General features: G+C 57.4%; 2 protein-coding genes across 2 annotated transcripts; both read left to right on the top strand.

Moving 5' to 3' along the window:
- Positions 1-1,405: 1,405 nt before the first annotated feature.
- Positions 1,406-10,080, top strand: AZU1 (azurocidin 1). The gene is made up of 6 exons (XM_061189082.1): positions 1,406-1,463; positions 1,743-1,899; positions 2,325-2,466; positions 3,001-3,237; positions 3,655-3,798; positions 9,868-10,080. Exons 1-6 carry the CDS (start codon positions 1,406-1,408, stop codon positions 10,078-10,080), a joined length of 951 nt encoding a protein of 316 aa, XP_061045065.1.
- Positions 10,081-10,865: 785 nt separating this feature from the next.
- On the top strand, positions 10,866-13,918 carry PRTN3 (proteinase 3). The gene is made up of 5 exons (XM_061189081.1): positions 10,866-10,932; positions 11,723-11,882; positions 12,271-12,412; positions 13,106-13,336; positions 13,748-13,918. The coding sequence occupies exons 1-5, from the start codon at positions 10,866-10,868 to the stop codon at positions 13,916-13,918; spliced, it is 771 nt and encodes a 256-aa protein (XP_061045064.1).

Here is a 13,918-nt window from a genome sequence, read left to right as displayed (position 1 = left end):
TCACCCCTTTTCACGGCTGAGTGATGCTCCCATGTGTGGAGGGACACGTCTGTCTGTTGAAGGGCATTTGTGTTGTGTCCACCATTTGACCACTGTGAACACACGTGTGCAGGTTTCTGAGGCCCTGTCTTTGGTTCTCTTGGGCACGCACCTAGGCGTGGAACTGCTGAGTAATATGATAATTCGGTGATTAACGTTTTGAGGAGCTGCCAGACCTTCCCCAGCCGCGGCACTATTCTACATCCCTGCCAACCTGTCTGAGGTTCCAATTTCCCACCTCCTCGCCAACGCTGTATTTTTTCTGCCCTTTTCATTCCAGCCATCCTAGTGGGTGTGAAGTGGTGTCTCACTGTGGTTTTGATTTGTGCATTTCCCTGATGACTAATAATTTTGAGCATCTTTTCATGGCATGTTGGCCATTTGTGTATCTTGGGAGAAATGTCTATTCAAATCCTTTGTCCATTTTTAAGTGGATTGTTTGTCTTTTTGTTGTTGAGTTGTGAGAGTTCTTTATATATTCTGGATACTCAACCCTGTCTTTCCCTCCCCTTGGCCTCATCTCTTGCCCAGGTTCTGAGTGCCTGAAACCTCTGAAGACCCTGCTTCGAGGACAGGGAAGGGGAGACAACCTATCCAGGACCACCTGGCTCTGGGGACTCCATGGCCGCACCTGCCCACTTTAGAGATGCACAGACTGAGGGTGGGCGAGTGACCCGGCCAGGTGCCCACAGATAAAAACCCTGTAAGTGAAAAGCTGGACACAGAAGACACACAGTGTGTGATTCCATTGATGGGAAATGTCCAGAACAGGCAAATCCACAGATGGAGAGTGGGTTCATGATTGTCAGGGGCTGGGGGATGGGCGGGGGAGTGACTGCTGATGGGGACGGGGCTTCTTTTGAGGTGATGGAATGTTCTAAAATTGGGGTGATGGCTGCGTAACTCTGTGAAGATACTAAAAACAATGGAATAGCACGCTTTAAACAGATGAACTGTGTGGTACTCGAATTATATCTCAATAAAGCTGTTTAAAAAAAATAAAAAGCAGTAAAACACACACACACATGCAAAAGCCAGCAGGACTCAATCCCAGGCCAGGTGGGCAGTGGTGGAACCCCCAGCACTCAGGCTGGAAAGCCGAGTGGAGGCCCCATTGTGAGTGGCACGGCTGGGTGTCAGCCTCACCCACATCTGAGGGGTCGCCTACTGTACAGAGGGGAGGACGGGGCACAGGATGGGCAGTTGGAGGGCCCAGGCAGGCCCCAGGAGTGGTTGGCTCTGGAGGCCTTGGGCAACTTCCCCTGTTCCTGACGGGAGGGGCCGGGCCCTGGGTCGGGGATGTGCCGATGGCCAAGGCCCCAGGTATAAGGGCGCCACCATCCCAGCCACCCCCAGCGGCCCCGTCATGACGGCACTCAGACTCCTGGGCCTGCTGGCCGGCCTACTGGCGACCTCCAGGGCCGGTGAGTGCCTGCCCCAGGCCAGACGTCCCCATCTATGCAGGGGTCCAGCTGCAGGGGACAGGCCCTGGTGGGAGGGACCAGCGGGCGCCAGCCCCTGCTTCCCTGGACTCAAGGCTCAGGGAGGGAAAGCGACCTAGCCCAGGCCGCACAGCCAGGCTGGCCCTGACTAGCCCTGGGAGGGTGGGCCCCTGTCCTTTTGGGGAACAGGGGGGCGGGAGGCCGGGGTCTCCCCAGGGATGGGGCTGAAACTGGGGGAGCTGCAATGCACCCTCTCCCCAGGCTCGGCACCCCTGGCGGACATCGTGGGTGGCAGGAAGGCCCGGCTGCAGGAGTTCCCATTCCTGGCCTCCATTCAGACCCAAGGGCAGCACTTCTGCGGGGGCGCCCTGATCCATCCCAGCTTCATCCTGACAGCCGCCAGCTGCTTCCAAAGCCGGTGAGGAGGGAGCCACAGGGTGGGGAGGGGGGCTCAGAGAGGGAGAGAGCTCTGGCGATTCCTGGGGGGGCGGTGCCTGGTAGGTGAGAAGGGGAGGGGTTTGGCAAGGGGGAGGGGTCTTAGGAAGGGTTGAGGGGCTTGGAGAGGGAAATGGGGGACCCAGGATAGGAAGGGGGCCCAGGAGGGTCTCGATCTGGAAACAGAGGGGAGATACGGCTGCAGAAGGAAGGAAGGAGGCTTGACCATCACCGCTGTCCTTCCTTTGGCTCCTGGGCTGTGGTTCAGTGGGCTAGTAATTCCCTGCCTTATTTGCAAGCCTGCTCCCCATCAATGCCCGGGCCCTGGGGTGGGTGTGGAAGGTTGGGGACTTCCCCACAAGCCCCCAGGACTGCCCCAGCCTGGTGTCTGCCCCCACCTGCTCTTAGCAACACCGGGATTGCCACTGTGGTGCTGGGGGCCTACGACCTGAGGCGGCGGGAGAGGTCCCGGCAGAGGTTCTCCATCAGGAGCATCAGTGAGAATGGCTATGACCCCCAAGAGAACCTGAACGATGTGCTGCTGCTGCAGGTGGGGAGAGGGGTGGGGGGGCTGATGACGGCCTGGTGGGCTAAGGAGGGACGAGCCACGTGTACGGAGCCTGTGGTTAAATCGTACAGCCAGGTGCACAATCCATTTACCTATCCTCCGGATCCTGGACACAGGAGCTGGGCCAACTTTGCCTCCCACCAGCAGAATTTAAAACTGCCCATTTCTCTACATCATTACTGACACTGCATAACATGATTTTAAAAAATTTTCTGTCAGTTGTGATGGGGGATGGTGCCTTGTTTTATCTGCATTTCCTGGGCAAGCTCTTCACTTTCAGGGTCTCTCAACCACCTTTGCGATAAGAACGATTGATTCCTTCTCTGGAGGAACCAGAGGCCCAGAGAGGTAAAGTCACTTGGCCAGGACCCCACGGCCAGTTACTGTCTAAACTGGCCAGGACCCAAACCACTTTACAGACCAAAACTCACGTCGCTGCCGCTCTGGCTCCCAGCTGGGCCCCGTGAGGCTCTGGTCCCCAGCTCCGCCCTCTCCTGACTCAGTTTCCCTCCCCAGCTGGACCGTCAGGCCAACCTCACCAGCAGCGCTGTGGCAGTGGTACCACTGCCCCCACAGAATGCCACGGTGGAAGCTGGCACCAACTGCCAGGTCGCAGGCTGGGGCACCCGACAGCATAAAGGGCGTCTCTCCCGAGTCCCAAGGGTCGTGAACGTCACTGTGACCCCGTCGGACCAGTGTCGCCCCAACAATGTGTGCACCGGCGTCCTTACCCGCCGGGGCGGCATCTGCCAGGTACGGGCTGGGCGTGACCTGGGGTGGGCTCCAGGTGGTGGGAAAAGCAAGGACAAGTGCCAAGCTCTGGGCTGGGGGCAGGAGACACGACAGGGAACAGGACAGGGTAGGGTCTGCCCTTTTGGAGCCAGGGGCTCCCAGACCTTGTGGGTGGGGGAGTCAGGTGTCAAGACAAGGGCGTGCACGGGACAGGCCCAGCCCGGGGCAGCACGGAGTTCCTGGGGGCATCTGAGACCTGAGTTGCAGGTAGGAGTTAACCCAGCAAAGTAGAGGGAAAAGCGTGCAGGCAGGGGGACAGCACGTGCCAAGGGCCAGGGGCGGGGACAGCATTTGCGGGTGGCATGAGCAGTGGTTCTGGGTGGGAGCAGAGTAGGGGGGCTGGGCCTGGGAAGCCCTGACTCTCCTGCCGCCCTGCAGGGGGACGGGGGCACCCCCCTCATCTGCAACGGCCTGGCGCACGGCGTGGCCTCCTGGTCCCGGGGGCCCTGCGGCAGGGGCCCCGACTTCTTCGCTCGCGTGGCACTCTTCAGAGACTGGATTGACTCGGTTATAAACCAGCCAGTCGGATGTGCGCCAGCCTGACGGACCCCCAGCCCAGCCGGTGGGGGGCGTGTGAGCTGCCACGGAGCCCAGCCCCCCACGCCTCTGTTCCATCCCGCAGCCCCACCCTGGCCCGCGCGGTTGTGACTCTAATAAAAGATCTGTTCCCATTCTGTCCACGGCACCTGATTTCTGCTTTGCGGGGGCGGGAAGGGACTGGGTGCCGAGCGCAGGGACATCTTCCGGCAAGAGTGGCATCCACCCCAGGGGCCTCCACTCACGGAATCCACTCGCAGCCCTGAGGACCAGGGGCTCTTGTTATCTCCACCTGACGGAGGCGGCGCCGAGGCTCAGAGAGGTTGGGTGACTACCCTGAGGCCACACAGCCAGAGTGGGCTCTGAACCCACATCTGTGAGAGTCCAGGCCCCCTTAACCGTCTCTCATTTTGGTCGAGAATACAGTCACCCCTTAGTATCTGCAGGGGCTTGGCTCCAGGACCCCGGTGGATACCCAAATCCGCGGATGCTCAAGTCCCTTATATCAAATGCCGTAATATTTGCAAGTAACCTACGCACATCCTTCAGTGCACTTAAAATCATCTCTAGATGACTTAAAATACCTGATAAAATGTAAATGCTGTGTAAATATAGTTGCCCGCCTACAGCAAATTCAAGTTTTGCTTTTTAGAACTTTCTGGAAATTTTTTTCCCAAATATTTTTGATCTGCGGTTGGTTGAATCCGAGGTTGGTTCAGTCCGCGGGTGTGGAACCCGCGGATACGGAGGCCCAGCTGCATATTATGCAGCAAAGTCAAGAGACACACGAGAAACTGGCTTAGACTATTTGCCACTTGAATTGGTTAAAGAGCCTAATATGAAAGGAACTAAAATATAAATGTTAAATAATAAATATAATTTTATAGGGACTTCCCTGGAGGTCCAGAGGTTAAGACTCCACGCTTCCACTGCAAGGGGCACGGGTTGGATCCCTAGTGGGGGAAATAAGATCCCACATGCCCCGTGGTGCAGCCAAACTATATATATATGTATTTATATATTTATATAAATGATATATAAAACATGACAAACATAATCGTATAACATACAAAACATAATAAAAATAATTATATAAATGATATATAAAACAATACACATAATATAGTTTATTAAACTAAATAAAATTGTTTCATTAAAATAAAAATTAAACCATACATTACATTATATATTAGTATTTATTATATATTATACTTGTATTTTTAAAAATATATACTTAATAACACATAATAAAATATAATAAATCCATTGTGTAAATATTATACATTAATATTTATAGTATATATTTATCTTATATATTTATAATATAATACATATAATGTGCACCTAAAATCAGTAAGGAAAAAAATTAGAGCCCAGTAGTAAAAAAGTGGGTCAAGGATGTAAACAGTTCACAGCAAAGAAACACAGAAGGCTCTTGACGATGTGGAAACACTGCCCCTCACCCAGTGCGTGAGAAATGCCCGCTGGCCTCCTGGGAGGTGGGCTTTTCACCCAGGGGGGTGATCACAAAGCCTGCCATCTGCGGTGTCTCGTCTTGGGGGGGGTGGGGTGGCAGGGACGGGTCGGGCATCCGAACCAGGTGCCGCCCTGGGGGTTGCCCACGTGTCACCTTGCACGAGACGGGAACAGGTCCTGCCATGTGGCTCGAGAGAAAGAGGCTGCAAAGGATCCAGTGTTCCGGGCTGGCGGTGGGGAGACCACAGAAGCCCGGGGCGGGCGGGTAGCACACAGCTGTGGAAGAGGCGCAGCCCAGCCGGCGTCGGGGCCAAAATGGAGATGCCCAGCTCTGCCCTTCTCCTAGCGGCCCTGCTGACGCCCCAACACGCAGGGGAGGGGAGGGGCTCGAAGGGGCGGCGCTCTGCCCCGAGCCGGGTGGTCTTGGGGTCTGTGCGGTCCCGAGCCCCCTGCCCTGACCGCGCGCCCTCCACCCCATCACTGCCCCAGAAGCCCCCAGCGATGGCCCACACTCACCGGCCACTGAGGTTAGTTGTGTTGCCATTAAGCCATTTTACAGATGGGGAGCCCGAGGCCCAGGGAGCTCCAATCACCACTGGCGTTGCTGGCGCTTATTGGGCACCAGCTGTGTGCCAGGCCCTCACTCCATCCTACAGGCCTGGTCTGTGGGTCCCGGGTCTGTTTATTTGTTTTTCATAATTTATTGCAGTGAAATTCACATAACATAAAATCCACTCTTTTAAAGGGAACAATTCAGTGGTTTTTAGTGTATTTCACTAGGTTGTGCAACCCTCACCGCTGTCCAGTTCCAGAACATTCCATCACCCCAAAAAGAAGCTCCGTCCCCATCAGCAGTCACCTCTCCTCCCCCTCCCCCAGCCCCTGACAACCACTAACCACTAACTCTCTGTGTCTGTGGATCTGCCTGTTCTGGATGTTTCCCATCAGTGGAATGACACACCGTGTGTCCTTCTGTGTCTGGCTTCTCTCACTGAGCATCGTGTCCTCAGGGTCCATCCACGCTGTAGTGAGTGTCAGTGCTTCACCCCTTTTCACGGCTGAGTGATGTTCCCAGGTGTGGAGGGATGTATATCCATCGTCCGTCGATGGTCATCTGGGTTGGTTCCACCCTGGCTATTGTGAATCACGTCGCTGTGGACATTTGTGTACACGTTTTGTTTGAACATCGATTTTCAGTGCCATGGGTTTGTACCCAGGAGTGGAATTGGGGGTTCAGAATGGGTCCTGCTTTATAGAAGGGGAAACTGAGGCCCAGAGAGGAATGTCAGCGGCTCAGGAGCCCAGAATGGTCCCAGGGGCCCCGCCTGCTGATTGTTCAGATGGGGAAACTGAGGCCCTAGGGCGTTGGGGTCCAAGAGCATATGGTCCCAGCTTGGAGCCCCCAACACTGGCCCCCTCAAGAAAGGAGTGTTTTTCTTTTTTCAGGAGAGAAGAGGAAAAAGAGGCAGAGACACAGAGACTGAGCCTCTCCCGCCCTCCTTCCCTCGATCCTGGGTGGGTCGGCTCAGGTCCGCTTGCCCCCTCACGCCGCCCCAGCCCGTGTTCCCGGCGAGGCCGTTGCCTGTTGCACCAGCCACAGTTGGAGCGGGAAGGGGCCGAGGCCACAGCTTCCAGCCCCACTTCCCCTCCACCAGCCGGCCCAACCCCCAGAGGCCCCCGATGGTTCCCTCCCTCCCAGTTACAACCCCCAGGGCTCCCGGTGCCCCCAGCTCCCCACCCAGTCCCATGCCTTCCCAAGCCTCTGCCTTCAGGCAGCCCCCCAGCCCTGCACTCACCTGCCTGCCCCCACCCCAGGCCTGGAGCAGAGAGGAGGACCCCGGGCCATCCCCCTGTCTCGTCTGATGCTGTGACTCCCCTCCCCACCCCACCCCCACCCCGGGAGGCTCCCTGGGGGGTGAGAGCTTCCGGCCAGGACCCCGTGGGCAGTTACCTAGCAAGGTTGTGTGTGTGTGTGTTTCTTTTTCTTTTTCAGTTAAAGCTTTATCGAAATGTACTTCTCCTACCATACAAACCACCCACTTAACAATTCAGTGGCGCTTAGTATAGTCACAGGGTTGTGCAACCACCACCTCTAATTCCAGAACATTCTCACCACCCTGAAAAGAAGCCCTGTCCCCAAGAGCACTCACCCCCATGCTCTCCCCCAGCCCCTGACAACCAGGAACCCACTCTCTGTCTCTGTGGATCTGCCTGTTCTGGACGTTTCCCGTCAATGGAATCACACACTGTGTGTCCTTCTGTGTCTGGCTTCTCTCACTGAGCATCGTGCTCTCAGGGTCCGTCCACGCTGTAGCGAGTGTCAGTGTCTCTCTCCTTTTCAGGGCTGAGTGATGCTCCCCTGTGCGTACCCCCTTTCATCAGCTGATGGTTCATCAAGCTCTTATCTGTATTAGGGAAGTCAGCCCCTGAGGTGGGGTTGTTCTCATGACTCCCCATCATTAACAGATGGGGAAACCGAGGCCCAGAGAGGTGGCGTTTCCAGCCCAGAATCACAAAGCACGGCAGAATGTGAACCCAGGCGAGGGGCTCCGGACCCTGGGGTGTACCCGCCCCGCGTCTGCTCCCAGAAGAGCCTGGATCTGAGAGAGGCACATGCTGACCCGGCCCAGCCGCCGAGAGGATGGGCTGAGATGGGGAGAAGCACAGCAGAAAAAGGAAGGGAGTGGTGGGGTGGCAGCGACAGGGCTGGCACCTGTGCTCACCTCACCTCACTGTGCGCCCACACACTCCAATACTCCAACTTATCAAATCCTCCTGCTGTCGCCCCGGGGGAGGGACTATTAGTACGATCACCCCACTGTACAGGTGGGGAAACCGAGGCACCAAGCAGCCTGCCCCGCTGGACCGGACAGTGCCAGTCCGCAGAGATGTTCTTGTCAAACGAGAAAAACCAGTTCTGAAAGCAAAAGGCACAGCAGCCCCGGGTTTCTGTGGAGACATGTCAGGGCCACACCCAGGGCTGCGGCCTTTCCCGAGTGACTGGGCTGATGTGTGACTTAAAAACACGTTGGCGATACAGATGGCCAACAGGCACATGAAAAGATCACTAATGATTAGAGAAGAGGAAATCAAAAATACAATGAGGTGTGAATTCTGACCTCACACCGGTCAGAATGGCCACCATCAAAAAGTCTACAAATTACAAATGCTGGAGAGGGTGTGGAGAAAAGGGAACCCTCCTACACTGTTGGTGGGAATGTAAGTTGGTGCAGCCACTAAGGAAAACAGTATGGAGGGTCCTCAAAAAACTAAAAGTAGAGTTGCCATATGATCCAGCAATCCCACTCCTGGGCATATACCCAGACAAAAGTATAATTTGAAAAGATACACGCACCCTTATATTCATAACAGCACTGTTCACAATAGCCAAGACATGGAAACAACCTAAATGTCCATCGACAGAGGAATGGATAAATAAGATGTGGTACATTTATACAATGGAATATTACTCAGCCATAAAAAAGAATGAAATAATGCCATTTGCAGCAACATGGATGAACCTAGGTATGATCATACTAAGTGAAGTAAGTCAGAAAGAGAAAGACAAATATCATATGATATCACTTATACGTGGAATCTAAAATATGACACAGGGGCTTCCCTGGTGGCGCAGTGGTTGAGAGTCTGCCTGCCAATGCAGGGGACACGGGTTCGGGCCCTGGTCTGGGAGGATCCCGCGTGCCGCGGAGCGGCTAGGCCCGTGAGCCACAGTTGCTGAGCCTGCGCGTCTGGAGCCTGTGCTCTGCAGCGGGAGAGGCCGCGATGGTGAGAGGCCCGCGCGCCGCGATGAGGAGTGGCCCCCGCTTGCCGCAGCTGGAGAAGGCCCTCGCACAGAAACGAAGACCCAACACAGCCAAAAATAAATAAATAAATAATAAATAAAATATGACACAAATGAACTTATCTTCGAAACAGAAACAGACTCACGGACATAGAGAACAGAGTTATGGTTGCCAAGGGGGAGAGGGGTGGGGGAGGGATGGATTGGGAGTTTGCGGTTAGCAGATGCAAACTATTATATATAGGATGGATAAACAGCAAGGTCCTCCTGTATAGCACAGGGAACTATATTCACTATCCTGGGATAAACCATAACGGAAAAGAATATGGAAAATAATATAAAAAACAAATTAATTAATTAAAAAAAAGCCGGGGGGGGGGAGAATATATATATATATGTATAACTGAGTCACCTTGCTGTTCAGTAGAAATTAACACAACATTGTAAATCAACTCTACTTCAATAAAATTTAAAAGATAAAAAATAAAAACACATCGGCAGAGGGGCAGCCGCCTGCAGGAGGAGGGGCGGGAAGCAGTGAGGCACGCAGGCTGCTCCAGGAGTCCTTGGTGGGCAAAACTCAGAGCAGGTGTTTCTGCCTCAGAGACGTTCATTCATTCCAAAGGGGAAAGTGTGACTCGGCGGGAGGGACACGCAGGCACCTCAGAGATGATGCCCCACGTCCTGGGGACCGCCGCTCGGTATGCAGACCCCATCTCCGTGTGGGGACCCCGCACAAGCCCATTCGGAGGGACGTTCCCCCCAAAACCCGCCAGGTTGCCACCAAGGACACGGCACGAGGGACAGGAGAGGCTGAGGGGCTGCCCCAGAGCCCAGGAGACTCGGGGAGGCGGGGGGGTGGGTGGATCCTGGACCAGAGACTGGCTGATTGTGAAATCCAGGCGGCCTGTGAGGGGGCAAACTTTGTGCAAGACGTGGCCCCAGGGAAGCTGGGGCAGCACATCCGGGAATTCTGCGGACTGCTGTAAGCGTGAAATGATTTCAAAATGAAAAGCTTAAAAACTTTCTTTTTGGCCCCCAAATTCCGTGAGCTCCTCTATCTATGCTTCTGTAGGTTTAAATTTTTCATAATAATGAGTCAGTTATAAATAGATACATAAATAAATGTCTCCCCGGCACCAGAGTCTCCCCCTGTCCCCTCCCATGTGGGGCAGCATCCCTGGTCCCAGCCACTGCATGCCAGGAGCTCCCCAGTCGTGATGACCACAGGTGTCCCTGGGGGAGGAATCGCCCCAGGTGAGAGCTCTGCCTTAGAGGGAAGAGTGAATCCCCCAGACAAAGTGAGGGCAGAGAGATGATCCTGTGGGTGTCAGGAGGCGCAGGGCTCTGAGACCCTCACCCCCTTTTCTGTCCCGCTGAGTGGGACTCATCCCACCCCTGCACACGTCGGCCACATCTCACCTTGCTGGGGCTACAGGGACCCTCTGGGGGCAGGCAGTGCCCCCTTGGAGGTGTGGAAGCTGGGGTGCGTGTCACTGTGAGGGCTGTGGCCACAAGCCCCCTTGTCCAGAGGACCCCCAGCATTGGGTGGGTGGGAGCCAGCTTCCTACATCTCTTGGGGGTGCCGGGACCCCGAGCCTGAGTCTGAAGCCCCTGCAGGCTCCCTGGGGTGCAGCTTTGACCCCCAAGCTCCCGAGCCCTCGAGCTGGAAGGAGGAAGTGGGGACGCCCAGCCCGGATATGGGGCAACCCTAATGGCCTCCCTGAATTGGGGCTATAAGAGGGGGCGGGCAGGCAGGGGGCACGGCCCAACCATGACCCAAAGCTGCAGACCCTCCAGCCCTGCCCTCGCCCCAGTGCTGCTGGCTGTGCTGCTGGGCGGTGAGTGGGGCCCAAGTCCGTCCGTCCGTCCGTCTGCCTGTCCCACGCCCTCACGGCTCAGATGGGGAAAGTGAAGCAGGACCCGGCTCGGCTGGCTGCTTGGGATGAATGACTCAAGGGGAAGGGAGGAGGAGAGAAAGGGGGGGCCTGGGATATGCGGCTCTGTTTCCGCATCTGTAAAATGGGCAAAACCTAGTCCTTCCTGCCCAGGGATGTGTCCTTAGGGACTCAATATAACCAGAATCCCTGGACAGCACCTGGCACCCAGCAAGCACTCAGTAAGTGTGCACGCACGAACGAATGTGTCACTGGGTGAATGACGCACGTGTCAGAGGAAAAACCGGAGTGAGGGAACCCCTCCGCCCTCATCCTGATGAGGCTTTTTCATGCCTCAGTTTGTCCATCTGCAAGACGGGTCATCTTGCCAGCGTCTTCCCCCTCCTGACCTCCAGGACTGGGCGCCGCTGCTTCCTGGGAGCCTTCAGAAATAATAATGATAATGACCACCGGGCTCTCCCCAGCGCTAACTGTCCCGGGCCCAGGCCTCTTCCCTCCACATCCCCCAGCCCCCCTGTGCTGCTATGGGACCCCCAATTTGCACATGGGGAAACGGAGGCTCTGAGGGGTCCCAGGCCTGGTGGAGGCCACACAGCGGCTCTGCCCTCGTCCCCCGACCCCCGTCTGGGCTCCCTGGGCGGGGGATGGGGCGGTGGGGTGGGGTCGGTCCGCCGTCCAGGGAGCCGCGGAGGGCGTTAGGCAAGGCGACGGCCGCTGACCCCGGCGTCCCCAGGTGCAGCCCGGGCCGCGGAGATAGTGGGCGGGCGGGAAGCCCAGCCGCACTCGCGCCCCTACATGGCGTCGCTGCAGCTGTTCCCCAGCAACCACTTCTGCGGGGGGACCTTGATCCACCCGCGCTTCGTGCTGACCGCAGCCCACTGCCTGAGCAACTTGTGAGTGAGTGCGCCTGCGCGGTGCGGGCCTGCCCGGGGAGGGGGCGGTGCTCCGAGGGAGGGGGCGCGGGGCTGCCCCGGGGGTCCGAGGGGGCGAGGCGCGGCCTGCCTCCGCTTGACTGGTCTCAGCCCCTCCGTCCATCGGCCCAACCCTCTCATCCCAAACTAGGCGGGCACCTGCCCTGCTCCCCAGCCCGATGTGACCCCCTGATGCCCCAGGAGGATTAGCTCAAGCCAGGGGTTCAACCCTCGGGGGCAAGATGCAGACGGGGGGGGGTCTCCTGGGACGGTGGGCAGTCCCCGAGGGGCTGCACCCTGGGCCTCAGGACGGGGGTGGGGGGCACGTGGGGGGGGTCGGGGTCCCAGCGATGAACGCCCTGACCCTCAGGAATCCGTTGCGGGTGAGCGTGGTGCTCGGGGCCCACCGCCTGCAGACCTCCGAGCCCACCGAGCAGAGGTTCGGCATCAGCCGCCTGTTTGAGAACAACTACGACCCGCAGGAGAAGCTGAATGATGTCCTCCTCCTGCAGGTGGGTGGGCGGGGCCAGCAGGGCCAGCAGGGCCCAGGGACCCCTGTTCATTCATTTTCCAGCACCTACCGTACAGGAGCCCCGGCGGGCGTGGGACACGGCCTGGTGGGGAGAGAGCCAGTCACCACCTTCTGAGCACGCGGGATGCCCCCATGCCCCGCCCGCAGCCTTTGCCCGGCTGTGTCCCCTCCCTGCTCCCTGCGCTGTTCCCAGATACCCTCAGCCTTGGCACCAGCCTCCCCTCCTCAGGGAAGCCTCCCCTCACCCTACTTGAGTGACAGCCACCCCTCCCCCATACACTGTTCATCACTGGGCTATGTTTCCCTTGACTGTGCCACCTGCCATTCTCTTCTTGGCCCCTCCCAGCCCCAAAGATCAGCTCCCAGAAGGCAGAGGTAGGATCCCCAGGGCTTAGCCCAGGATCAAGCATACAGTTGGTGCTCAATAAGTGCTTTGTAAGTGAATGAATGCAACAGTGACCAATGCTGCAAAGGGGAGTCTCTTGGCCTCGGGGAATGTGAAACTGAGCCCTGGCAGGTTTGGAGGGGGATCAGGGCAGCCTCCCTGGAGGAGGTGACCCCTGAGGTAGAGCCAGGTGGAGGGAACAGCCTGAAGGAGGCACTTTGAGATAATCGTCCATGGGTGGCTGCGGGTCCTGGAGACTCACTGCCCACCAATCGCCCTCTGCCCCAGCTGGACCGCCCGGCCACCCTCAACGCCCAGGTTGCAGTGGCCCAGCTCCCCCAGCAGAACCAGATGCTGCCCCAAGGCACCCAGTGCCTGGCCATGGGCTGGGGCCGCCTGGGCACCTTTGAGCCGCTGTCCCAGGTCCTGCAGGAGCTCAACGTCACCGTGGTCACTTTCCTGTGCCGGCGACAGAACGTGTGCACCTTTGTGCCCCGACGCAGCGCTGGCATCTGTTTTGTATGTACTGGGGGCTGCAGCTCAGTGGCTGCAGGGACAGCCGGGAGAGGGAGGGAGGGCAGGCAGGCGGGTGCCTCTGTCACACCATCTGGAAGGTGAGCACACCCATCGTGAGGGGGTGACGGGGCCTTCATGGGTCTGGGGGCTTTTCCACCCCACAGCCCACCTTGGGTAGGTGCCCCAGCCCCACTCCGGGGGCCACACCCAGAATTCTTGGGTCCAGGTATATAGCAGGGGGCCAATAAATGCCCGCTCTCCTCCAGAGGGGCCTCCCCTCCCTGTCTCACCCACATACTTTAAAGAAAATTCTAGGCTGGAAACATCTCACCCCTACGTGGCCCCTTCCCCTGAGGTAGCCTCGTCTGGCTGCTGGCCTGGCCTGAGCGACTGACCGACCTGCCCCCTCCCCAGGGGGACTCGGGCGGCCCCTTGATCTGCAACGGTGTCATCCAGGGCGTGGACTCCTTTGTGATCCGGGGATGCGCCACCCGCCAGTACCCCGACTTCTTTGCTCGCGTCTCCCTCTACGTAGACTGGATCCGCTCGGTGCTGAGCAACGCGGGGGGCGAGGACGGCCCCTGA

The sequence above is a fragment of the Eubalaena glacialis genome, chromosome 4 (assembly GCF_028564815.1).
Source record: "Eubalaena glacialis isolate mEubGla1 chromosome 4, mEubGla1.1.hap2.+ XY, whole genome shotgun sequence".
Taxonomy (NCBI): domain Eukaryota; kingdom Metazoa; phylum Chordata; class Mammalia; order Artiodactyla; family Balaenidae; genus Eubalaena; species Eubalaena glacialis.
Note: the sequence above shows the minus strand (reverse complement) of the source record. Positions and strands in the feature narration are given on the sequence as shown.

Bases quoted from the DNA above. Each gene is read 5' to 3' on its own strand.
- AZU1 (XM_061189082.1), top strand. From the start codon at position 1,406: ATGACGGCACTCAGACTCCTGGGCCTGCTGGCCGGCCTACTGGCGACC. The intron at 2,467-3,000 runs GTGGGGAGAGGG...TTCCCTCCCCAG, and splicing joins ACGATGTGCTGCTGCTGCAG to CTGGACCGTCAGGCCAACCT. The intron at 3,238-3,654 runs GTACGGGCTGGG...GCCGCCCTGCAG, and splicing joins GCCGGGGCGGCATCTGCCAG to GGGGACGGGGGCACCCCCCT.
- PRTN3 (XM_061189081.1), top strand. From the start codon at position 10,866: ATGACCCAAAGCTGCAGACCCTCCAGCCCTGCCCTCGCCCCAGTGCTG. The intron at 10,933-11,722 runs GTGAGTGGGGCC...CGGCGTCCCCAG, and splicing joins GCTGGCTGTGCTGCTGGGCG to GTGCAGCCCGGGCCGCGGAG. The intron at 12,413-13,105 runs GTGGGTGGGCGG...CCTCTGCCCCAG, and splicing joins ATGATGTCCTCCTCCTGCAG to CTGGACCGCCCGGCCACCCT.